The sequence below is a fragment of the Esox lucius genome, chromosome 16 (genome assembly GCF_011004845.1).
Source record: "Esox lucius isolate fEsoLuc1 chromosome 16, fEsoLuc1.pri, whole genome shotgun sequence".
In the NCBI taxonomy this organism is placed as follows: domain Eukaryota; kingdom Metazoa; phylum Chordata; class Actinopteri; order Esociformes; family Esocidae; genus Esox; species Esox lucius.
In genome coordinates this window covers 5,137,377-5,163,594 of record NC_047584.1, presented here as the reverse complement: position 1 = coordinate 5,163,594, position 26,218 = coordinate 5,137,377, and the positions used below count along the sequence as shown (strand labels likewise).

Sequence of the window (26,218 nt, the reverse complement as noted above, 5' to 3'; positions counted from 1 at the left end):
TTTGCAGCGCCATGCCATACCCTGTGGATGGTGCTTGATTGGAGCCAGTTTCCTCCAACAACAGGATAATGACCCAAAGCACAGCTCCAAACTATGCAAGAACTATTTAAGGTGAGCTGGTATTCTGTCTATAATGGAGTGTCCAGCACAGTCACCAGATTTCAAGCCTATTGAGCTGTTGTGGGAGCAGCTTCACTGTATGTTACGTAAGAAATGCCCATCAAGTCAATCAGACTTGTGGGAGCTGCTTCAGGAAGCATGAGGTGAAATCCCATCAGATAACCTCAACAAATTGACAATTAGAATCCAAGGGTCTGTAAGGCTGTAATTGCTGCAAATGGAGGATTCTTTGACAAAAGCAAAGTTTGAAGGACAGAATTATTATTTCAAAGAAAAATCATTATTTCTAACCTTGTCTTTCAATCAATCAATCAAAGCCCTTTTTACAACAGCAGTTGTCACAAAGTGCTTTACAGAGACACCCGGCCTTAAACCCCAAGGAGCAAACAACAGTAGTGTTGGATTTCAATTACTATATTTCCTATTCATTTTGCTATATTTCCTATTCTCATATTTCCTATAACACATTTCATGTATGATTTCATGGAAAACAAGTGACCCCAACTTTTGAATGACTGTGTATATATTTGGCATTCTGTGTAATCCGGTCCTTCTTGTGCTCTTCTCGCTGCAGGGGACTTTGCGGTGCTGCTGAAGGCCGGCATGTCGGTGAAACAGGCCATCGTATATAACCTACTGTCTGCCCTCATGGCCTACGTGGGCATGGTGATCGGCACAGCCGTGGGCCAGTACACACACAATGTCACCAGCTGGATCTTTGCAGTCACCGCTGGCATGTTCCTCTATGTGGCCCTCGTGGACATGGTGAGTTGTGCAGAGAAACGTTATCACAAACACATCTGAATAAGCATTCTAGCGCAGGTAGTAGTGTTTAAGGCTTTTGCTGTTTTATAGAAAGCAGACCAGTTGGGACCTTATCTGGTTCAAAGTGGGATCCCAGAATTGTGTACAGGTTACCTAGAACAGTCAGACAATTAATTTATAGTTGTAGCAACTATGTCAGGCGAAACACCAACTGTGACATTAAGCTGGTTTAGATTGCAGTATGTACTTACGCACATTCCAACTAGGGTTGCCACTAACAACTGTTTTGATGATTAATTAATCTGTCGAGTACTACTTTGATTGATCAGAAAAATATAAATTCCAGAAATAAATGCAGGGATTTTACAAAAAAATGTCATATCCTTTTGCAATGCTTTCATTAAAACAACTGTAGGCAGTAGTTATAATGTCCAAAAACTAACGTGTTATTATAATATCAGTTTCAAGACAGTTTCAAAAGCGTTCCAGGGTGTTATCTCATGAAGCTGTTTGAGAGTTTTATTACAATACAGTGAATGTTAATGCAAATTGTAATGCATTTAAATATCTCAACGTTTCTATTGTGGAGAAATATAGAACTCACCAAATTTGACTCTAATGGGTTTATTCCATTAGTAATGTTCTGAATGCCTAGCTAGCCCGGAGCTGCTTAACTATACACAAAGTCAACTTGCTCATGTAGATCACCAGTATGGTGGCAATTTATATTTATATTAATGTTAAAAATGCATTCAAGATGAACTATTTCTCAATTAAAACTCTGAATATAAACTAAAGTGAATGATGGATTTGTATTATAATACTATATCGTGCAGAGCCCTCTTCATCTTATATCATCATGGCTACTCTCTGTGCTCCTATGTCATCAAGGCTTTTCTCTGTGCTCCTGTGCCATGAGAGTTCTGGCTTGTGAATTTTGCAACCAACTGTTTTTGTTGAGTTCTTTAACGTAAAGTGGTCCTGTAGCCTCCGCATCTCAGCCTCCGCATCTCAGCCTCTGATATCTTTCAAATTATTTCTTTATTTAGCTGCGTCCTGTATAGACTCAGCTGATCGAAAATGACATTTGTTGCTGACAATTTTTATTACTGACGTTATCGATTAAAATTGATTAGTTGTTGCAGTCCTAATTCCGACAGTAGTTGGCAGATGGTATGCAACTTTTCAGTATGTTCATGAACCGCCAATACAGTCTGCTGTTAAATGAAGAAAAGTCCTGAATGGCAGCTCCTTGCTGACACTGAAGTAATAATGGCAAAAACAAGGCTCTTTTTCCAACTCTATGCAGTGCAATAGGCTCTATTACTCTCTAGTGTCTTATGTTAATATAGTTTAAACACCACTCCATTTGCTATGTAATGCATCTGACGTCAGTGTGACCTCCCTCTAGTTACCAGAGATGCTCCACGGTGACAGTGAAGAACACAAGCGCTGTCAGCTGGGACACTTTGTCCTGCAGAACCTGGGACTGCTCACGGGATTTTCCATCATGCTGCTCATTGCCATCTTCGAAGACCAGATCGTCTTCGACTTCGGCTTCTAGCCGCGGGGGGGTGGCCTGTAGGGTCAGGTTGGGACGAGGGGGGGAGGAATGTGAGACTGTGTAGTGGTACTCATGCTTTTTGGCCTTAAAATGTGCTTTGTTTCTTGTGTGGTCGTCCGATGTCCCGCATGCGTGGCGGTCAGTCATGCTCCCTGTGCCTGCATTCCCAAAATCAGAAGCGGGGGCATATACACGAGTCTCATGATCATGCAGTCAGATGATGTTTACACTTTTGCCCCCACCCATCCCTTCTAACTCTTCGTATCTCATTGCTTATTCCTTTTCAGCTCACTTTCAACCCCATGCTACTATGTCTTGCTAGCTGATTGGGACAGATCATGTTGTATTGATGTTGTATTGGAGGAAATCCTCTAGGTTACGCAACACTTTGGATATAACAAATCAACAGGCGTGTCATATTCATACTGGTCTAAATATCCAACAAGACGAAAGTTCACGTCTTCGGCTGAGCCTCAGTAATCAACAGGTGTGCGCCACTGCTTCTGGGCGTCCGTCTGTGAACAAAAGCAGGTCCTCACCTGTCTTGATGAAATGGCTGACTCCTAACCTGGAGAAGTCAGCCCCAGACTGCTACCCACCAGCTCAGGGCCCTCCCCTGCAGAGAGGCATCTGTCATGGCCCAACAGCCCTCTGTTCATCCATCATAGCCCTGTGCAGTGCGTCACCAACAACGTCCCCCCCATCCCTTTAATTTGTCATGAACCCTGCGGTGTGTTCCATTATCCATGCCTAGTGTACCTGCGGCGTCTTTCCAATTGCCAACATCCATCATAAACTCATGATGCGTGTCCCACTGCGACTCAGCGTCTAGTGTCTCACACCGTGGCGATGTCAAGACCAGGCCACTGCGGTTAGCTTGCACAAGTACCACACTTAGAGTAGCTCAGCCCCAGCCAGTCCATAGACTCACAAGTGTTTAAAGGAAGCGGTCCTAAAGCCCACAATGTTTTCGACAGGTATTGTATGCCCTCCACAAAGACCTGTGGACAACAACTTTTATTTTGTCCAAATAAAATGTGAACGCTACTACCCCAACCTTACAAGAGAGATCAACTATAACAGCTTAGTGTTCATTTGCGGCATTTTGTTGATACGTATTTATTTATTTTTTGCCTCGCCTCAATGGTGGATTTGAGAAGTATCAAAGGTACACAATTCTTCATAGTGCTATGAAAGAAAAACACTAGGCGCTCATGCCCCTAGTCATTTGCCTTTCAGTGTGTATTAAAGACTGATGTTCAATGTAGATTTCACAGCGCTCAAGTGAAGGGAATATCTGGTCAGTTTTCACAATGAAGAAGGTTGAAGCATGAAGCTAACTTTTATGCTGTTTTGGTCCTGTAGCTAACAGATGTTAGTGGATTGAAGCGCACCCATTCACATACTCTATATGATCATGTGAGAATGAAGTTTTGCATCATGCTTATCTCAATATCTGCAGTGTGGCTCATGGCGTCGTAAAATAGAAAGTCTACCCTTTAATATTATTTGGGGAGGGAGGGGGGTTATGAAATATTGCCCAACCACTGCATTTGTAGGGCTGAAAGTTTAGCCTGTAAACCAAAATAATTTTTTTGTGTATGAAGCCCTAAGTCTTATGTAAATTGAGATGGTATTGTTTCTGTCTGTGTTGAGAAGAGAACAGTGTTGTTTTTTGTTTACTACATTGAGGGCACCATTTTTTTTTTTTTTTGCCAAAAACAGGAAATGCATTGTTGTATTTGTTTTCTTTGAAATCTCCATTTTATAGATCTTGGCACAATTACCCCTGTTGTTAAGTCAGCAAGATTGAAAACAAATGATGCACAATCTGATTATTAAATGGGGAATAAAACGTCTTTCCTTACTAAATCAACCATGTTAAGACTGTTTTCGGCTTAAGTACAGGAACCCGAGAAACTGTAGTGCCAATGGTATTCCTGCTTTACGTTTTTTCCTTGTAAAACAAAGTCTGAGATGTTTGGTCAATGTGTTGTGTATAACTCCTCCCAATTCTGTGGAAGAAAAGTACTTGTATCAAAGAATACGTTTTCATGCGTCATTGTGAAATTGACAATCCGGAAAAGACCAAGCATGTCACTGCCCTTTTATCACTGCTAAAATATGATTTATGTCTCTATTATTTGAGTACCTACCAATTAGCACACTTTGCACTTCTATTTGATATGTCTCAATAAAACCACAAAACTAGTCATTAGGCTTTCCTTTGATAGATTATTTTTAACAATCATTAGTTTGATATTTTGGGTTTATTGGGTGTATGTTATAAGACGCCACACCGACTGTGCCAAAAGTGGCCCACTTGGGGTTTTCTTTACCGTCATTTTGTGCTTGCCGTTGCTTCCGGACATTCCATTGGCTGTCTGCTGCTCGGGTGTCAAGCAAGCCATCCAGGCTGCTTCACCTGGGCTGAATTCCGATTCATTGAAGTTAACGTGTGAAATTCACTCCACCTAAAAAACTGTTTGAGATGTTACCCGTAAATTCTATTCTGATTTACTTTAAGGGCAGGTTTTTGTTGCTATGCCCTCAAGTCTCACTTTTACTATATAATCCTAAAGCTGAAATTACCCACAGTCCACCAGTTATTCTCCTTCAGGGGAATCGGAATTCAGCCCTGCTGTGCTGGAGCACATTGAAATGTGCAACCTTCATTTATCCTGTCACTGTGTGACATCCATCGTCTTGTCTTATCGGCTGTGACTCATCGTCAATCACATTAAACTAATGTACTTGATCAGATCGAATCATGCATGAGGCATGAGTGAAATGGAACAGGAAAATGTTTTTAATGTAATTGTTTCTCTGCTTTTGTATAGAAAATATGAAGATAAAAGCATAGTCAAAACCTTTGTTACAGTTAGTGTGAGGAAAATAGCAACTGTAGACAATTCATTCTTTGAAGTTTGCTGAAACTGCTGAATTTATCATTTCCATTCCTATATTTTGTACAACACTGACTGAATGTTCAGCTAAGTGTAACTTATCACAGATCTGTAATTGCATTCATAGTGTAATTTAATTCAAATCAAATACTGTAAGTTGACCTGTAATTGAAGTATCATAGTAGTCCTTTTGATAAGTTGCCCTTGTTCAAGGGCTGGAAAGGAGCTCACTAATGTTACTACATGCTTCCTACAATCAATTGTTCATGTATTGAAGAGAGTTTAACAAGTGTCAAGTTCATGTATTGAAGAGAGTTTAACAAGTGTCAAATTGCCATTTCAATGCCCCAAGGAATTTCTGAATATCTTTACTAAACTATTTGCAACAAATCTGAAATTATGAAGGTCTATGGTTGTATGGTTTTTGATTTAATACACTGTTTACATACCTAGATATCAAAATTGAGTAATTGCATTTATCATCCTTGCTGATTGTCTGTGTGTTTGTCCAGTCAGGAAAGAATAATAAAGTTTGCAAAGAGGCCCTTTTGTGTACGACTCAACCTTTTGCAATATTTTTTCCCAAACGCCAAAATCTTTTTTTTTTTTTTTACAAAAGTTACATAATTCAGATAAATGTCTGAACTCATTAACAACAAAATAATCGGCCTGTTTAATTTCTCAGAGGCGCTTTCCTTATTGTTAAAATGTTTTGTTTACTTTTTTTTTTCTGGTTAGGCAACCAATTGCATCAACATGAACCTATGCTAACCCTGAAACTCATAGCATATCATTCCTTAAGTTTAGGCGAGGTCTTAAGTGTTATTCTGTTGGAGACGCCAGATCCACAAGCGCCTACCTTCAGATAAGTAACGTTATGCTGTCAGTTAGTTGGTTCACCGGATGGAATCTGTTGTCTGCAAAACATGCTGCGTAATTGCTGGTGCCTTAGATTTCAAGGTTGACATTCCATTAAATAACACAAGGCTACTGCAACACACTGTGGATATAAATGCTTTGCCTTAGCACATTCTCATTCATAGCCCTTCAAAGTCAACAGGTTGTCATTGTCATTTATTCATTAATATACATACTGCAAAACAAGCCAGAGACTACACTTGATAGAAATTAAAGTGGTTAAGCAGCGCATGTAAAACAGCAAGTGAGGGACATCTATGCGTTAAGCTGGCAAAGTAGTGCCACCCCTCGTCTGATCCAGTGCTCGGGGGGAACGTCCGTGTTGAGTGTCATGGCAATGACGTAGTTGGTAGAATGACCGGTGGTGGAGAGGGTGCCGCGGCGCTCGCCTGTCTTGTAGACCGGGGATATGTAGCACATACGCTGAGGGATGTCCTGCCTCTTGATTGGTTTAAGCCACATCTAGGGGTGGGACACACATGAGGCAGAGTACAGGGAGGGGGAAGAATATCGATATAATTCAATAGTAATAGCAGGCGTTAAGATTTGCATTTCAAGGCTGACTGACTTCTCCAGCACAAATACTACACTTTTAATTAAAGGGATAGTTCACTGAAATGACATTGCTTTCATTACCCTGTAAGCAGTAAATGGAAAAGCAATCCATGCTTTGGTTTAGTTTCCTTGGCACAGTTTCCAAATGATTTTATGCCACATTTTTGCCCTGTTTCTCTTAGATTTCTAGATATCCAATTCTTGATTAAGATCCTGCTGCATTGCAGCAACTCCATTGCATTCTTTACTCATCCACTGTAAAGTCTCCCTTGGTGTACCAGGTCATTTGTCATTAGTGAGATAACCAGGGCATGCTTTTGTCTTAATGTACCAAAGAATTGATTATGGCACGCCTAATGTTTCCACTAAAGTATGTCTTTGCATCATGAAGGCCAGCTTAATTTGCATTGGTCCTTGTGTTGTCAGACACCAACACCCAACTCTAAACGCAAATGCAAAGCCTAGAATAAAGACTAGGCATTGACAGCACTCCACTGCATGCACTAATGATCCAAACAAACACTCCTGGCTTATAAGAAACAGCTGTCATGCCAATTGTCAAGAATACATTGTCGACAATACTTACTGTACCCTGAAATGGCAAGGCTATGTACATAATGTGCTGGTATTTCTAAATAGTTGATCCGATATGGATGAAAACACCCTCACCTTAAAGCTGACAATTTGTACTTGAACCACATTGTCATTATATCATCTCAAATCCAAAGTTCTTGAGTACAGAGCCAAAACAAATGTCACTGTCCAAATACTCATGGACTGCTATCTTCTAAAGCACATTTGATGACATTCTGGTTCTTGTCATTCTGCTTGCTCAACAAGGAAGTCTATAGTGGCAACTACACATGAAGAAACACTCTCCGGTGTTGAGCTCACTGGTGCCCAAGCCGCCAGGGGAGTTGCCTCAGTGTAATGAGGCAAGGCAAACCATAACTAACCCCACCAAAATCTGGAGAGTGTTAGCCAATTGCACTGCCCTTTGCGAGAACCATGTGCTAATCCACATGCAGGATTCAACCCCTGGTTTTGCAATTACTAATTTAACTGCAAGGCCTAACCACGCCATACAGGGGCCCTTCTTTTGGGTATTTTGTGGCAAGAATCCCAATCAAGTCATTTCTAAAATTAATTCATACTATTAAATTATTTATACACAAGATGTTGAAAATGCTTATATCAGTCCAATGACTTTGTATTTGTGCCACAAATGCTAAAATTTTAACTGTGGATTGCTATCTTTTACAGGGACACCAGTGTTTTAGTCTGGGTGAACTATCCCTTTAAAGTTCTGCTCCTGTCAAGAAAAGATTTTGGTAATAAGATAGCCCGGAAATTACGGAATATTATAAAAGGGATCGCTTATGGATTATTGAAAAGCCAGCATTGTGAGGGGCAAAGAAGAATGCAGAATTTCCAAAGCAATCAGTTATACGGTGTATGGGAGCCTCTTGCAGGAATCTGCCACTAGCAATGTATTTTAATCTCTTATTATTCATACACTACATCAGGTTGTAATTAAGAACCCCTCCTAGAAAACAAGGGAATGATGAGAGGAAACAAACTTTAATGCGTGCGCCAAGTTTGAGCTAAAACTGCTGTAGCGGCGCAAGGCACCAGAGATAAAACTTTGAACACAAAGCTGGGAACATTCTCCTGGGTTGAATAACACAGCATAATTTATTATTCTGCTGTTTGTTGTTGTTCGTACTCTCCTCTGTGCCTATAGGGTATTGTAGTCTGATAAAAAGAGCTGCCTCGTAGGAGTTAGGACATAGAATATAGATAGGAAAACAGCAGATTCTAAAGTCAGGCCCGTTGATACATTGCAAGATATTATCACTCAATGCCCGGTGGGTTTAGTTGGAACAGAATCCATGAATCTTTATCCTCTTAAACCGCTGAGGCTTATGTAAGTATAACACTATGAAACAAAAGGAGGATAGATGTCCCAGCCGAAGGGGTAAAAAAACATTTTAAAGGTGTGTGTATATATATATATATATATAATAAAATATACATAAACTTTTTATTTTTATGCATGACATACATTTCTAAATGTATTACACACAAAAGATTTGTCAGGACAACACCGTGGAAAAGTATTTGTGTCCTTTTGGATTTCTTCTCTTCTTTCTGATTTAATGTCTGAAAAAATGACCACATTTATACAACGAAAAGCTTGCTTTATTTTTTGTCCTATTTAATGTTCAAACTAGGGCTTTCACAATATCAGATTTTCACTGCACAATTATGGTGGCCAAAATAATTCACGATAACGATATTATCGCAATATCTGTAAACAAGAAAAGGAACCAGGCAAGCCTAGTACACCCGGCCCACGATTAGAAGGGATGAAAGTTGTTGCCCACATTGGATTCGAACTGGGGGACTCCTAGGTGACAGGCTGTTTCTTTAACCAATACACCATTAATCTATGTGTGCAGAGTGACGGTATACTTCTCCATTGTTAAACCAATTAGTCAAAACAAGGCAGGTTTGTTACCACTATGCTATGTGAACGACTATGTAAATCAAAAGCAATGGCTGGATCTCAAACCACATATTACATACAAAGTACTACAAGTACGTACTTTGCGGATGATGGTGAAGTACTGTTTTGTATATAGTAAGCTAGGATGCCTGTATTGGGACCAATTGGGACAAACTAGCTCGTCATAAAATTGCGTCTTGATGTTAGATCATTTTGTCACGCATTAACATCACGCCAAATTTGAGACACCATTAAGCATTGTGTTAAACTGAATAACATTTCTTATTAAGTTGACTTCCACCACAAATAGCCTCTATGTATGTATGGCTTTTGCCACTGGCTGTTTTAACAGCTTGTTAGCCAGTAATAGACCTACTAGTATCTATTTACCACTTGGAATAGTCATAGGAATTGAGCAATTGCTAGCGAGATTGAAGAGTCTGAAGTTTACACTGCCAAAGCTATTTAATTTTATGGCACAACATCAGTTTTTCTTTCATTCATGAATTACATTGATACAATAACTATAACTATAGGTGACGATAACTGACTTTTTCATCAAAAAAAACTCCAACTCTTTTACTGCCCAAGGGGTTTTGATAAAGCCTATATTATTACCCCTAAAAGCATGCACAGATGCGTACCTTTGAAAATCCACCAGAAAAAGTCACAATATAACCGTAAACAGTTTTAGTTTACGCTTACTATAACATAGCTACAGAAGGTTTTAGCCAGCAAAGTTTTTGTCTATCCGGAACAAATCTAAATACATACTTGGTTATGACTGTGAGGAGATTCAATCGCCAAACTTATGGCTTGCAGGTCCGCTTCTCTAACCACTACGCTATTTAACTGGGTGGGTGGGTCGGTCAGAGACAGTGGCGTCGTTAGCCCTAGATCTTTTATGAATAGCCCTGGATCAAAAATAATAATAATGAAGAAATAGCCCCTTATCTATGCATCTATTATTCCGATCGTGCATTATGACAATGTAGACATGTAGGCCGCTAGCGTGTACATCGACATTTTCTGCGTGTACATTCAAATCACTGTACTTTCTGTCCCGGGAGGGTGGGCTAATCACCGAATGTATTGTGATTCTAGCGACCCCTCTGGTCAGAGACATTCGCTCTTCTAGGCCAGCTCCGCTTACGCGGTCCGGCAAAAATTTGGTACGGGCTCAAGGTCCATATTTGAATGTCTTATGGCCACTACTGTGGAATGCAGTGTTTAGTTTCCATGTTGTCCAAAATGCTAAAGTTTTACATAATTTATCACATGCTCTTGATAGTGAGTGGATACTGCAAGTAACATGCTTTACCAACTGAGTTACTCAGACAAGCCTTGAAATGTGCTTCCTGGTGCATTTTCGGCCAACTTGAATAGATTTTTGAACAGCATTGATTGATAAAAGTAAAGCATGGTGATGGTAGCAGGGTGTTTTGACAGAGCTTTTGCAGTGGGCAAAACACACAGTGTTAAGGTTCACAGTGGGACACAGAGCATTGTGTAATTTGTCTACTGACAAATTTGTTCAGTTAGGTTCCCTTCATGTTTTTCGCTTCAATTTAGTGATTTCCAACTCGTACTTACTAGCTAAAACAAATAATTTGGATTAATACACCAGCTTTTTGGTTTGAGACAAAAAGCTATATTACAGAATGTCACTTTATTTTCCTATGTATCTGTTTAACCAAATTAACTTCATGTTTTTTTTATTTTTGCAGTCCCCATTGAAAGAAGTAATATATTAATATTTGGAGTCACTTGATCACATGATCTTTGTCTCTGTAATCTTTTCATTCATTATTATTCAAGATTAATTCAAGCTTATCTGCAATTAATGTAGCATCCACATCAATATAGAACGTTCAGAAGTATTATCTATTGTAAAGGTTATTTCAACTAGGAATTAAAGTAATTCCATGTATATATATTTTTTTAAAGATGTCCCTACAACCAGCAATGAAAGGTCATCATTAACCTGATAATAACTTGTCATTCACTGTCCTCTGTGGGGGAGTTGAGTCACTCACCACAGGCATGGCATCGTGAAGCACTTTGGGGTAGGATTCAGCCAAGAGCTTGGTCTTTCTGTCCCAACGTGCGCAGTCAAGGTATAGCCCATAAATGTACACACCTGAGAGACACACAGTCAGATACACAATACAAATCCACAATGCATTGCTACCAGTTGTCAACAGCATCCTGACAGGCAGATAAAGAAATTGACATTAAGTGTAAAACATAATAAACATTTCCTGAAACAATTCGTAACAAATTCAATTGCTTATTTTTATTTTTTTTACTGAAATGATTTCCTTGTGTCCTCGGGTGGTCTGCGCTACCTCTGGTTCCACCTCATTGCTACTTCTGCACACTGCCTCCTCATTTGTTTTCCTACTTCCCTTAATCATAGAGCTGGACATTAGGGTCCCTCTCAGCTGTCTTTCTCCATATTTCTTTTTATTTTCTGTTCCTTTAATTACCTCTACATTTTTTTCCTTACTCTCTCTAGTATCTACACGCCAATCATTCTGCTGCAAACCTCACCTTTCAAATTCTCTGTTGTATTTCTATCACCACTGGCCATATCTAACACAAAAAAACTGTGTAACCCCCCCCCCCCATCTGTCCATCTGCCCTCTGAGTGTCAGTCTCACCATCTTCGGGAGGCTGGTGATAGTCCCCGTCGTCCAGCACTTCAAAGTCGAAGCCCAGCATGTCGATGGGGATGGTGTGTTTGCGGGCGTAGTTCTGTTGGCCACCTGTCAGGAAGGCCTGGGTAAAGAAGAAACCTGATATCCAGTAGACCACTGGTGTCCCGTGATCATACCAGTCCTGCAGAGGGGCAGATGGAGAACAACACGAAGGCTCAACGCAAATGAAAATGATGTATGTGTGTTTGTGTTAGGAACATTTACAGAACTCAGATTTTTCCTTACCATAACTGCAATGTTGTTCAAGGCTTACAGTTGTGAGAAAGTAAGCACAACCCTGGAAAGTTGTATCTTTTTATATTTGGATATCTGACCCAAATTCCAACTACATTTATTGATAAGAGTAACCCAATTTAACTAATCACACAAAAAACATCCATTCATGCAATTAAAATGAACCAAAATGTGATTTCCTTATGTGGAAACAGTTGGTACTTTACCATCACATTAAATTGACAAAAATCTGCTGCACCTAAACAGGTAATAATTAGAAAGATAATAAGAAGTTACTTGGAAGGGCCCAGTAGAAACTTGGTCTGGTTTTAACCATATGGGTGGATGGTAACACATATAATGATATAAAGACCTATTTGAGGGCCTCAGAAGAAAGATTATTAATGCCCATGAGTCGGGGGGGGGCATCAATAATAATAATTCCACTGTCCGACAGATCATCTTCAAATGGATAAAAGTTTAGACCATTGACTATCTACATGGTACAGTCCAAGAGCTGACTGAAAGTTGCCCATAGAAGTCACAAAGAACCCCAGGGTCACATCAAGAGATTTACAGGCCTTATACGCCAGAATCAATTTCCAAGTGCATGAGTCAACTGTCCAAAAGAGACTGCACTAAGTTGACCTACACAATAGTTTGAAAGTTTAGGAAGGAAGAAGCCGCTGCTCTGAAAAAAAGAATATCCATACATAGCTGATGTTTGCCAGACGAGCTGGGTAAAGACGAAAACTTCTGGAACAATGTACTCAGGACAGATGAGTCAAAGGTGGAATGTTTTGGCAGCAGTGCCAGATTTGGCATAAAGCACGGATGTGGTGGCATTATGGTTTTGAGATGCTTTGCGGCCTCAGTGCCAACTCACATTCATTGATTTCAAACAATGAATTCCATATTATACCATAGAATTATTAAGGAGAATGTAAGGCAATCCGTCAAAAAGCTGAAGCTTAACTGAACATACAACCAATCCCACAACAGGACAATGTTCCAAAACACACAAGCAAAGCTTCTACAGGACGGCTTAATAAAAATAAATTGAGGGTTATGTAATGGATCTCAATCCTAACAAAATCCTTGCATGCAAGTAAACCCTTGAACATGACACAGTTGAAGCAGTACTGTAAAGAAGAATTGGCAAAAAAAAATATTCCCAATCGATTATGACTGTTATAAGAAAGGCTACATTAAGCTATTTCAGCCATAGGGGGCAGCATTTCTGTTGATTTTCATTGCTTGCATAAGATGTTTCAGTGTTATTTGTTAAATTAGGTTACCTACACTCACCTAAAGGATTATTAGGAACACCATACTAATACTGTGTTTGACCCCCTTTCGCCTTCAGAACTGCCTTAATTCTACGTGGCATTGATTCAACAAGGTGCTGAAAGCATTCTTTAGAAATGTTGGCCCATATTGATAGGATAGCATCTTGTAGTTGATGGAGATTTGTGGGATGCACATCCAGGGCACGAAGCTCCCGTTCCAACCCACATCCCAAAGATGCTCTTTTGGGTTGAGATCTGGTGACTGTGGGGGCCATTTCAGTACAGTGAACTCATTGTCATGTTCAAGAAACCAATTTGAAATTATTCGAGCTTTGTGACATGGTGCATTATCCTGCTGGAAGTAGCCATCAGAGGATGGGTACATGGTGGTCATAAAGGGATGGACATGGTCAGAAACAATGCTCAGGTAGGCCGTGGCATTTAAACGATGCCCAGTTGGCACTAAGGGGCCTAAAGTGTGCCAAGAAAACATCCCCCACACCATTACACCACCACCACCAGCCTGCACAGTGGTACCAAGGCATGATGGATCCATGTTCTCATTCTGTTTACGCCAAATTCTGGCTCTACCATCTGAATGTCTCAACGGAAATCGAGACTCATCAGACCAGGCAACATTCTTCCAGTCTTCAACTGTCCAATTTTGGTGAGCTCGTGCAAATTGTAGCCTCTTTTTCCTATTTGCAGTGGAGATGAGTGGTACCCGGTGGGGTCTTCTGCTGTTGTCGCCCATCCGCCTCAAGGTTGTGCGTGTTGTGGCTTCACAAATGCCTAAATCACCTTTCTTTCCCATTCTGACATTCAGTTTGGAGTTCAGGAGATTGTCTTGACCAGGACCACACCCCTAAATGCATTGAAGCAACTGCCATGTGATTGGTTGATTAGATAATTGCATTAATGAGAAATTGAACAGGTGTTCCTAATAATCCTTTAGGTGAGTGTATATCTGTCAATAGTATGGAAGTAAATATTTCGTTTTGAAGTAAAGAACACCACAGAGTGCTGTTGGTTCCGTTACCACGGTAATCTGATATTTGTGCTTAAATTCAGGTCACAAGATAATATTTTCCATGTTATTGTCACTAGCAATATCTGCTTAATGTAGAAACATTAAAATGCATCCTAATTCATTATTTGTGTTGTATGGTATAATTGAGGGAAAACACAATTTGGCAGGTAAAATAAATCTGAGAGGCTGGTATATTTGTAATATGCAATGGTTGTAATATCCATAGCATGGCTTAGTTCCTGGCAGACATTCTTGCAGCTACATTAAGCTTGCTGTTGACCTTTCGGTAGCTTTCCTGATGAGCTTTCTCCTTGCCCTGTCATAAATTTTGTCAGGACGTCCTGATCTTTGCACTATCCTGGTGGTGCACTCTTGCCTCCACTTAATGATGATCTTCATAGTGATCCATGATATATGTAATGACATTCTTTTATATCCCTCTCCTGCTCACTGTTTTTCTTGCCGGCAATTATGATAATGATGTATTCTGCTACTTTTGGTACCAATCTGCAAATTCCTGTGAGATTCCTGTAAGTCCTTAAATGTCCCAAACCTCAATGACGGTAAAGGCCTTTCGGCTTAGGTACCTCTCTTCATAAGAACATTTTTTCTACTAGGACCCATAAAGTGTGCCATATTGGATTTTTCAATTTTTTCAATTTTCATTTTTAATTCTGTGCAAAACGGTTTAACACGGTTCAACTTTGACAAGGGCCAAATTGTGATGGCCAGATGAATGGGTCACAGCATCTCCAAAACTGCAGCCCTTGTGGGGTGTTCCTGGTCTGCAGTGCTCAGTACCTATGGTCTAAGGAAAAAAAAGCGGTGAACCAGTGACAGGGTCATGGGCAGCCAAGGCTCATTGATGCACATGGGAAGCGAAGGCTGGCCCGTGTGGTCCGATCTTACAGACGAGCTACTGTAGCTCAAATTTCTGAAAAAGTAAATGCTGGTACTGATAAATAGGTGTCAGAACATACAGTGCATCGCAGTTTGTTGCGTATGGGGCTGCATAGCCACAGATCAGTCAGGGTGCCCATGCTGACCCCTGTCCACTGCCAAAAGCACCTGCAATGGGCACGTGAGCATCAGAACTGGACCATGGAGCAATGGAAGAAGGAGGCCTGGTCTGCACAATCACGTTTTCTTTTACATTATGTGGATAGCCGGATGCGTTTGTGTCGCTTACCTGGAGAACACATGGCACCTGGATGCACTATGGGAAGAAGGCAAGCTGGCGGAGGCAGTGTGATGCTTTGGGCAATGTTCTGCTGGGAAACCTTGGGTCCAGCCATTCCATGTGGATGCTACTTTGACATGTACCACATACCTAAGCATTGTTGCAGACCATGAGCACCATTTTATAGCAATGGGATTCCCTGATGGCATTGGCCACTTTCAGCAGGATAATGTGCCCTGCCACAAAGCAAAAATGGTTCAGGAATGGTTTGAGGAACACAAAAACAAGTTCAAGGTGTTGACTTGGCCTCCAAATTCCCAATTCCAAATCGAGCATCTGTGGGATGTGCTGGACAAACATGTCTGATTCATGGAGGCCCCACCTCGCAACTGCTGCTAAGGTCTTGGTAAGGTCTTGCTGCCAGATACCACAGCACGCCTTCAGAGGTCTAGTGGAGTCCATGCCTCGATGGGTCAGGGCTGTTTTGGCGGCAAAAGGGGACCTACACAATACTAGGCAGGTGGTCATAATGTTATGGCTGATCGGTGTATAAATCAGACACTGTTAATCCTATTATAATACAACTTGGTAAACATGGTCAGAAGCATTCCAGGATGTTCCCAATACACACCAACTTACACCATTTTAATGCAACATGATATTTTGCGTCTATGTAGCATGATATACAAACCGCATGACACAGGCCAGTACGTTAAAATATGTGGCCGCTAATGACCAATAAACATTCATGTGGGTATTCTCTGGCACATACATGCACGCAAAACAACCAGCAATATCCACTGATGTAACAAAACACATCTTAGATGTAAGATTTTAATGTACATTATTCTTGGCCAAATGGTGGCGCCATAATGGCTACATGGTCCCTTAAATATTGCTATTTAAAACAGCCCTTTAAAAGTGAAGTAATAATCTGACATGATTTTTCTAAATTTCAGCCTTAACACTACCAAAAGATGCATTTTAAATAAGACTTCCTGTACATTGGGTTACATAGGCCTAGTGATATCTTAATCCAAATTTTTATAAATTGCATTAAAGCATTTGACTTCAATTCAAATTTAATCAAACATTTCATGGTACTTAATTCACCTCAACGGTCACTTGTGTGCATGTGTAGTGTGTGTTTATGTCAGTATGTGTTTTCCTCTATGTTGGTTATTTGTGCCTGTTCAGTGTTTTGGGATTTCATGTCCAGTTAATGTTGCTGAATAATGAACACCAACAGCCTTTATCCACACATGGCTGAGTATCACCATGAACGGAATTCCCCCAGTGGTAAAACATTAGATGGAACCTGCTAATTAGCTGAAACAACCAAACTACTGGGACTCATAAGTGCCAAATCAGAAAATTACCACTGTATGAAGCAAGCATTTTCATTTTCAGTCACTTTTACTGGTCCATTTTGAAGTATAAATTCAAATTTCTAAATCCATCTATTGTCCAGTAATGTGAAACTTGAGTGAGATGGTACAGCATAGAAACAGCAGAACAACCAAAAGGGGAAGCAACAAAAGTGCCATTCCATTCTGATTTGGCATTTGTGCACAGAAATAAAACTTTGGTGTGTTTTTCATAATATAAAGGTTTATGTTGTACACTTCATTTTGCATTGTTTTAGATTGTCAACCAGCATTACCAGCACAAAATACAGAAATGCGATGCGATGCAACGCTGTCCGTATTATACAGTGGGTATAGAAAAGAATCACCCCCCTTTAAAATAATCACATTTTGTTGCTTTGCAGCCTGAAATGAAAACGGACAAAAACTATTTTTGTTTTATTTAGCTGTATTTACAACTTCTAACATCCAAGTGAAAGATATAATACCAAAAAAAAACAGAATCATTGAGTTGGAAAAAGAATCACCCCCTCCTAAAAATGACTTGTAAACCCAACCAGGTGTAGTTAATCACCTTCTCAATAGCACATAAAGACAACTGACTTTCAACTGTGATCAGCTGTGGTCATTTTGATTAGCTCAGCATGAAATAAGCTTTTCCTGAAGCATTTCAGTCCTTACAACTGAAGAAAACAATCAACTATGGATGGCAAGGCATGGTCAAAAGATCTCCCAGATAAAGTTGTGGACAGGCACAAGTCATCCAAACTGGATGAAAGAGCCAGGAGGGAACTGGTCAGAGAGGCTACCAAGAGGTAGCAGTTGCAGGAATTCATGACAAAGAGTGGTCATTGTGTGCATGTGACAACAATATCACAAATTCTCCACAAATGTGGCTTGTATGGGAGGGTTGCACGAAAAAAGCCCCTCCTCAAGAAACGCCACATGCAGTCACGACTGAGCTTTGCCAAAACGCACCTAGAAGATTCTAAGGCCACGTGGAAAAAGGTGTTATGGTCAGATGACACTAAAATTTTATAATTTGGCCTCAACGCCAAACGATATGTCTGGTGAAAATTCAATACAGCTCACCATCCAAATAACACCATTCCTACAGTAAAGCATGGAGGTGGTAATATCATGTTATGGGGTTGTTTCTCTGCAGCAGGGACTGGAGCAATTGTCAGGATAGAAGGAAAAATGGATGGTGCAAAATACTGTCAAATTCTTAAGGAAAATCTGCTGTTATCCGCCAGAAAGTTGTCAATGGGAAGAAGATTTACCTTCCAATATGACAATGACCCAAAGCACACAGCAAAACTGACCACACAGTGGTTGAAAGAGAAAAAGGTGAACGTCTAGATGTGCAAAGTTAGTAGAGACATATCCTAACAGACTACAGGCTGTAATTAAAGCAAAAGGTTGTTCAACATAATACTGACACAAGGGGGTGATCCTTTTTCCAACTCAGTGATTATTTATTTTTTAGTTTTCTGACATGTTGGTGTTATATCTTTCACTTGGATGTTATAAGTTTCACTGAGTAAATACAGCTGAATGAAACAAAAACTGTGTCTGTCTTCCTTTCAGGCTGCAAAGCAACAAAATGTGATTATTTTAAAGGGGGGAGATTCTTTTCTATACCCACTGTATGTGTCCCACCAAGAATTATTGGTGGTCCTGTCTGTTTAAAAAGTATGTGCCTTTTGTTCATTGCAAAAGGCACATACTGGGCACAAGTCCGTGTTGCCCAGCGACAGCACCAAAACATCACTGCTCTAGAGGAGATCTGCATGGAGGAATGGGCCAAAATACCAGCAACAGTGTGTGAAAACCTTGTGAAGACTTACAGAAAACTTTTGACCTCTGTCATTGCCAGGGTATATAACAAAGTATTGAGATGAACTTTTGTTATTGACCAAATACTTATTTTGCACCATAATTTACCAATAAATTCATAAAAAATCCTACAATGTGATTTTCTGGATTTTTTTTCTTCTCATTTTGTCTCTCATAGTTGAAGTGTACCTATGATGAAAATGACAGGCCTCTCATCTTTTTAAGTGAGAGAACCCTAGATCTGTACTTAAGGAAAAACCTTGGAGCACATACCTGTAGGAATTTGAGCCTGTCCAGGAAGTCGTTGACATAGCTTCCCAGGGGTTTGAGGCTGGGGTATGACTTCTTCATCCACATGCCAGGGATACGGCCTTTCAGAATGCTGTTCACCACCTCCTCCAGCTCAGCAGACATCACCACAAGGCCCTGGCACACACACACAAAGACATAGACAAGCCCACAACACAAGAAGTAACAGACAGATGCATGAGAGAGCAACACACACACAAACAAACACACACACCAAGTTAAGAGAAGGTCTGGCAAACATTAATTTGAACAGTGTGCCAGCCAATAGAATTCATAAACACACATTTACACAAAGAAAAGCACATTCATTAGATCCTACATGTTGAAAAGTGAACCTGCATAGTCCTGGACTGTGCCGCATAGTAGCAGCCAGAGTTATCATTTGCAGGATCCCTCCGGAGACGTGTGACAGCCAAATAATGTCTACTTTTATCACTCAAGAGGGGCTCCTTTGAGGCCCCTTTGATAAGGGCTAAGCAGGAGGCTGGACTCCACTCGAATCACTGTCACCTCACGATAACCTCATCATCCCACTTCAATCCCACAAGACTAGAACGTCATGTGAAGTCACCTCACTGAGTGGGGAGTTAGTAACAAATAAAAAAAGAGTGAAAAGAACAGAAGATTCACCCTCTTCAATTTGGGGGCTCTATAGTGGGAGGACATTAGGGCTATGGTCTGTCTCTAGAGGGATTACTAGGCCCCACATAAACATGGCCCACAGCGGCAGTGGAGTTAACACAGAGTTAGATCCAGGTGGAGATAACTCCATCACTGGGATGAAGACTGTAAAATATACTGAGAGGCTGGGGTGGATGCAGATACAAAAGCACCAATGTTCAAATTCTGTTTAGTTAACATTTATGCTGGTGACCAAGGCACTGAGGATATACATGATGAACTGCAACTTCATTCCACAAACCTTAGTCAAAAAATATTTTTTTATTTAATTCTACACCGATCAACCATAACATTATGACCACCTGCCTAATATTGTGTAGGTCCCCCTTTTGCTGCCAAACAGGCCAGACCCATCAAGGCATGGACTCCACTCGACCTCTGAAGGCGTGCTGTGGTATCTGGCAGCAGATCTTCAAGTCCAGTAAGTTGCGAAGTGGGGCCTCCATGGATCTTACATATTTGTCCAGCACATCCCACAGATGCTCGATTGGATTGAGATCTGGGGAAGTCAACACCTTGAACTAGTTTTTGTGTTCCTCAAACCATTCCTGAACCATTTTTGCTTTTTGGCAGGGCGTATTATCCTGAAAGAGGCCAATGCCATCAGGGAATACTGTTGCCATGAAAGGGTGCACATGATCTGCAACAATGCTCAGGTAGCTGGTAAGTGTCAAAGTAACATCCACATGAATGGCAGGACCCAAAGTTTCCCAGCAGAACATTGCCCAAAGCAACATACTGCCTCCGCCAGCTTGCCTCCTTCCCATAGTGCATCCTGGTGCCATGTGTTCTCCAGGTATTTTGACGCACACGCACCCAGCCATCCACGTGATGTAAAAGGAAATGTGATTCATCAGACCAGGCCTCCGTGGTCCAGTTCTGATGCTCACATGCCCGTTGTAGGCGCTTTCCGCAGTGGAAAGGGGTCAGAATGGGCACCCTGACTGGTCGGTGGCTACACAGACCCATACGCAACAAACTGCAATGCATTGTGTGTTCTGACACTTTTCTATCAGTACCAGCATTAACTTTTTCAGCAATTTGAGCTACAGTAGCTCGTCTGTTGGATCGGCCAGTGGGTGCTATTCACTTCACCTGTCAGTGGTCACAATGTTTTGGTTGATCAGTGTATTTTCAGGTATTTATGCTTTATTTAGTTTCTGCTGAAAGAGCAGATCACGGAATACAAATGTTAATGTGACAACATCCCAATGATGACAAAATGTTTCGCCAATTCATTTATTGGGTAATTATTTAATTATTAATAATTTTTTAAATCATTGTTTTCTAATATCTCTTATTTGCTTTTAATTAAATATTTGGTGTATTTACCAATTGTTTTTATACTAAATTTCTCTCAGATCCCAATTCGAAACTATGGCCTTGCCTTATCACAACAACTCCTCAGCATGTTTAGGAGAGTTGAAGATCGAGATGTGCTCTCCAATGCAAAGTCGTTATCACTATAGCAGGACATTGGGAGGAAGTTGGGAGGAAAACGCAGGTGGTCAAACTACCATAAAGAGTTGCTAGAGTGCCACAAGTCAAGGAAACCTGGTCCGACATCAACCCCATCCAGATCGTGCAAACTTGCGCTGCCTTCTATGGAGCCCCCAGGGACTTCCAATATGCCGTGGCCAAGAGAAAATGTCAGCTGTACTGCAAGGCAATGCCTTAGACCACTGTGGCACTTGGGGGCTCAATACATCTCAACCTCTCTCTCAAACCTTACACTTACTGACTCTCCCTCATGGACTGGTGTAAGGAATATAGTAGTATTTCATTTCAGCCACTCTGGAGACGGGTGGTGAAATGAATAGTCTATATCCTGCTCTTACTTTGATGGCTTTCTGGATGCTGATGCAAGACTCTCGGGTGGTCCTGAGAAGGTTGTTGAAGCGACCCATTTCCTGCACCAGCACTGTATTCATGCACTGGTTGTAGCTGGTTGGGAAGCGGCGCATAGACGCCTCGATGTCAAAGTCGGGGGGCAGCTTGCTGAGTATGTCTGCCGCTACGTCGTATACCAGGTCATCTGATGACTTGGCATCACCGCCCGAGGAGCATGACTGACGGGAGACAGAGAAGTTAGCGTGTGCGCGTTTGGGAGGTAAATCTACATTGTGATAGTCAGTGTCGCATTTACATTCAGGTTAGTTAGCTGAGACCTTTGCGGCCTTTCTCAGGTCTCATTTACTAGTAATTCTTGACTGCAAATACAGAGACAGACATACACACACACGAGAGAGAACTGGTCAGCAAGTAGTCTCATAAAGTTACAAATCTTTCCCCAACATAAGTCTGCAGCCCCAGGGAAACAAATTAAAAACAATTCCATCAACTTTTCCAAAATAATTCATTCTAATTAATTCTAATGCTTGCCATATTTACCCACAGCAAGCTATGTCACGACCCAACGGTAATAGATAATCATTAGATGATAGCTAAGGTTACAGTAGGGATGACAAATAGCTGCGTCATTCCATCCGAAGCATCTTCCTGTTTATCGGTCATTCAGAGTAATGGGCCCGTATTAGCTGCTAATAAAGTTCACACTTGACTGCAAACTATTATTAATCTTAGTGGAGGCAGTAAGTATGAATTAAGGCTAGGCTTCATTGATTCCTAATTGTATAAGGAAAATCTAAGTAGGGGTGCTTTGGCTGGGACCGTTTGTCTTGTCCCCCCCTCCAAAATTGACATCTGTATCTTGATATGTCTTTATTCAGTAGTATTTTTAAATGTGTCTTGACAATGTGTATGTCTCTGTTGTTGTTTGTTTGTGTACGTGCATGTGTGTTCATTTGTCTAATGGGCACTATGCCCTTTTGTGCATTTCAAAATCCCCTACGGGAGCAGTGAGCCTAAAACTTTAGACTGCTTAACTTTCAGCAAAGCTAGTAGTGCGTCCAACTGTGGAGAGGCAGAAAAAGACACGTAGAAGTTTCTCTGCTCCTGACATAGCATTGACTATGATGTCCTCTCCTTTGGAGTCTTTCTGTGAGAGGTTGTGATGGATGTCAGCTAAGCTTCTGTGAGCTAGAAACCTGTGCTGACTCAGAGTTTTAACAGGGTATGAAGTGGGATCACAGAGTTTCTCCGAAGTCAGTGATAATCAGACCATGGGGGGGGTGTCATCACTGTAAAAACAACATCAATATTAAAGCTTTTTTTCTTCCCCTTGACCTAATTAATGTGGCATGGTACATTTTAATGGAAGATAATCAAATATTAACATCTGGCAAAGATACTGATAAAACAGGTTTGTACCCAGGCAGAAGGAGGCATAAGACAGTACACACACACGCACGCATGCACACACACATACATACATACATATATATATATATACACACACATACACACACACATTTAGAGTTTAGAGACATGCTATAAGAATTAATGACTTACAAAGATCTGGGGCATCTGGGACAGGGGCCAAGATTGGGTACTTTGCTTTGGTTTATGACTTACCACCAAACTCACTGCCAACTGAATGAAAGGGCTGCGCTACCTTTCAACAGATCCTGATCCAAAGCACATGCTATTCAGCTTCAGCCTATAGTACTAAAAGGAGAATTTCTAATGACGTTGACCTTATTACAAGCATTTGCACTAAGTTGCCAGCCTATTCTATTATTTCAAAATGGCTGTTGGGGAACACAACACAAAACGCTGCAATGAGAATGCCATAAGAGGACAAGGCAGTACAATTATACTTTATTATTATAACTTATCGAAGCCACTGGACGCAGTATATCAATTTTGCGGCAATTGGATTAGCACAAATCACTTTGATGAACAATGTACAGTAGGCTGGTCCTCTCACAAGTTAGGCAAATGCTTTAAAAAGCTCTCCTACATGAATTACTGTTGACAAACAAGCTCTCAGACACACTGTCAATGATTGCTAACTCTGGAGAACCCCGCCAATATCAACAGAGATGGGTAAATCTGCCTTAAGTTTGTTCAGCCCTGGGCCTTGTGGGCAGAAACTAGGTGCAGGTGGTATGGTGATTAGAAACAGAATGCCACTTGAATTATAGTCTCCCAGTCCCTGCCACTGAGAAGTATTCCCATAGCATGATGCCTCCACCACTATAGCGATGGTATCATCCAGGTGATGAGCATTACCTTTTTATTTTGCCCAGACATGGTGCTTGACATTAAGTTTGATTTTGGTCTACTATAGGGTTAGTATACTATAGGGTCATCATTGACAAGTAGTATAAAATAAAAAGCCAAAACACAGACATTGCTCAATAACAAAAAAGCTATGACTTTTTAAACCTTTCTAAAAATAATTTGAATAAGGAACAGCACTATAGAAACCAATTAGTTAAGTCCTTAAAATAAGTAGTTACCATCCTAGTTTTGTACCTCTTCATATTTTATTAATACAATTAAAAGAACCACATAATATACTGTAATATATACCGAATATGTAACGTCATATTATCACCCTACCCTGACTGAAACACTTCTAGTTCATCTTCTTCTAATAAATGTTTTGGCCCTCCAGGATTGGAGTTTAAGAGCATTGATCTGCAGAGGATTGGAATTTAAGAGCATTTGTCTACAGATTGGAGTTTTAGAGCATTTGTGTACAGAGGATTGGTGTTTAAGAGCATTGGTTTAAAGAGTTTGATGAAACTGGCTTCAATGTCCCTTGGAAATTCTCAAAGGCTAACCTTTTATATGATTAATGTTTACTTTTTACTGTTACTGTTTTACTGTTTATTTTTTTATTGTGTTTTGTTTTCTTTTGCTTGTATATTGTGATTGTATAATGGCAACTTTCCCTAGGTTGTAACTATCTATTATAAGGAGTTCTCAAGTCAGTTGGTAAAACAGTTACCCAGTCCTGGTCTATGGTGCCTTATAGTTTTGTTTATGCCATTGCACACACCAACTTGTTTAAAGTAAATTCTATTTGGTAGATTTAAAGTACTGTACAAACAAGCCTTTTATTATCAGAAGTGTTAGTGTAAGGGCAAAAACATAGTTTTACACCGCTTTTGGGTTCCAGGACCAGGATTGGGAAACACTGCAGTAAAATTACAAATGAATACATATTGTGATATAGACAGGTGCCAAATTAAAGCCAAACCTGAATAAAAGAGTGTAGGAACATAACAAATGCAGATGCTTCCATACAGGTCAACTGCATGATACAACTAAGCAATTAACATCCTATCATGTATCATATATCCTCTGTGGCATGTATAAAATGCTGAGCAGGGCCAGTTGACCTTGATTTTGGATGAACATGGCAAGAGGAAAGGATTTAAGTGACAATGAAAGATTAGGTCTCTTCCAGGATGACAATGTCCCCGTCCACAGGGCACGAGGTGTCACTGAATGGTTTGATGAGAATGAAAATGATACAGCCTTTGCAGTCACCAGACCTCAATCCAAGTGCACACCTATAGGAGATGTTGGACCATAGTGGAAACCAGTGAACATCAAAACACCTAATGAGGGAATATCTTTTGGAAGAATGGCGTTCGATCCATCCAACAGAGTTCCAGAGACTTGTAGAATTTATGCCACGACACATTGAAGCCGTTCTGGGGGCTCGTGGTGGCCCAACACCTTACTAAGACACTTTATGTTGGGTTTTCCTTTAATTTGCTACTTGTCTCTATAACCATGATTGCAAATTAAAACATTTGCTCACTTTTGTACACTAAGCAGTTGTGATGTATGTACAATATGTAAAAACATTTACCTGAGTGATAATTGTTCAGTATTTTGTGAGTGAGTGTGTCTCTGTTAATACATTTGCTTTAATTGATTATGGCAGTGAATGGTATGTGTGTTAATTGAGTATTCCAGCCATACCTGTGTAAGCATAATGCTGTCGAAGAGCACCTGCGTTTCAGACTGTTCCTTGGTGATGTCTGCATTGGCGTTCATACCAAAGACCTCTGGAGACGGATTCAGAGGCAGAGCCCTGGTGTAGTCAATGTAACTTTTATACTGTACAAAAGAGGACAGGGACACAGTAAGTCGTACAGCTTGCCAAAAAACAGTCTATTCCTGAGATTGGTGACATTTATAATAATGACTATGTAAATGTAAGTTCATGAATAAAAGATGGGTTTGAAGGAAAATGGCAAATACAATTGTGCATATCTTATAATTGTTCTCACAACTAAATGAAATGGCATGACTGGCAGTGACCTGCTTTTTCGCCTATCTCCTAACGACTTTCTAAAGTTACTTCTAAAAGTGAACTTGGCTCCAACAA

General features: G+C 40.5%; 2 protein-coding genes across 5 annotated transcripts in view; one reads left to right on the top strand and one right to left on the bottom strand.

Annotated features, from left to right (window-relative positions):
- Positions 1 to 5,906, top strand: part of slc39a10 (solute carrier family 39 member 10) — a 43,924-nt gene extending 38,018 nt beyond the window's left edge. For all 3 annotated transcript variants that reach the window (XM_010898807.3, XM_010898806.3, XM_010898808.3), the window contains 2 exons: positions 695 to 885; positions 2,297 to 5,906. In XM_010898807.3, the coding sequence (XP_010897109.2) occupies positions 695 to 885; positions 2,297 to 2,449 (344 nt within the window). In that variant the 3' untranslated portion in view covers positions 2,450 to 5,906. The remainder of the gene's footprint in view (positions 1 to 694; positions 886 to 2,296) is intronic.
- A 514-nt stretch (positions 5,907 to 6,420) lies between these two features.
- dnah7 (dynein, axonemal, heavy chain 7) overlaps positions 6,421 to 26,218 on the bottom strand; it is a 163,499-nt gene continuing 143,701 nt past the window's right edge. The window contains exons 62-67 of one of the 2 annotated variants that reach the window (XM_010898809.3): positions 25,810 to 25,947; positions 21,804 to 22,034; positions 19,249 to 19,401; positions 12,001 to 12,178; positions 11,374 to 11,477; positions 6,421 to 6,735 (exon numbers count right to left, since the gene is read on the bottom strand). In XM_010898809.3, the coding sequence (XP_010897111.2) occupies positions 6,529 to 6,735; positions 11,374 to 11,477; positions 12,001 to 12,178; positions 19,249 to 19,401; positions 21,804 to 22,034; positions 25,810 to 25,947 (1,011 nt within the window). In that variant the 3' untranslated portion in view covers positions 6,421 to 6,528. Of the gene's footprint in view, positions 6,736 to 11,373; positions 11,478 to 12,000; positions 12,179 to 19,248; positions 19,402 to 21,803; positions 22,035 to 25,809; positions 25,948 to 26,218 lie in introns of those variants that run through there. The other variant, XM_034286825.1, reaches the window with a different exon arrangement.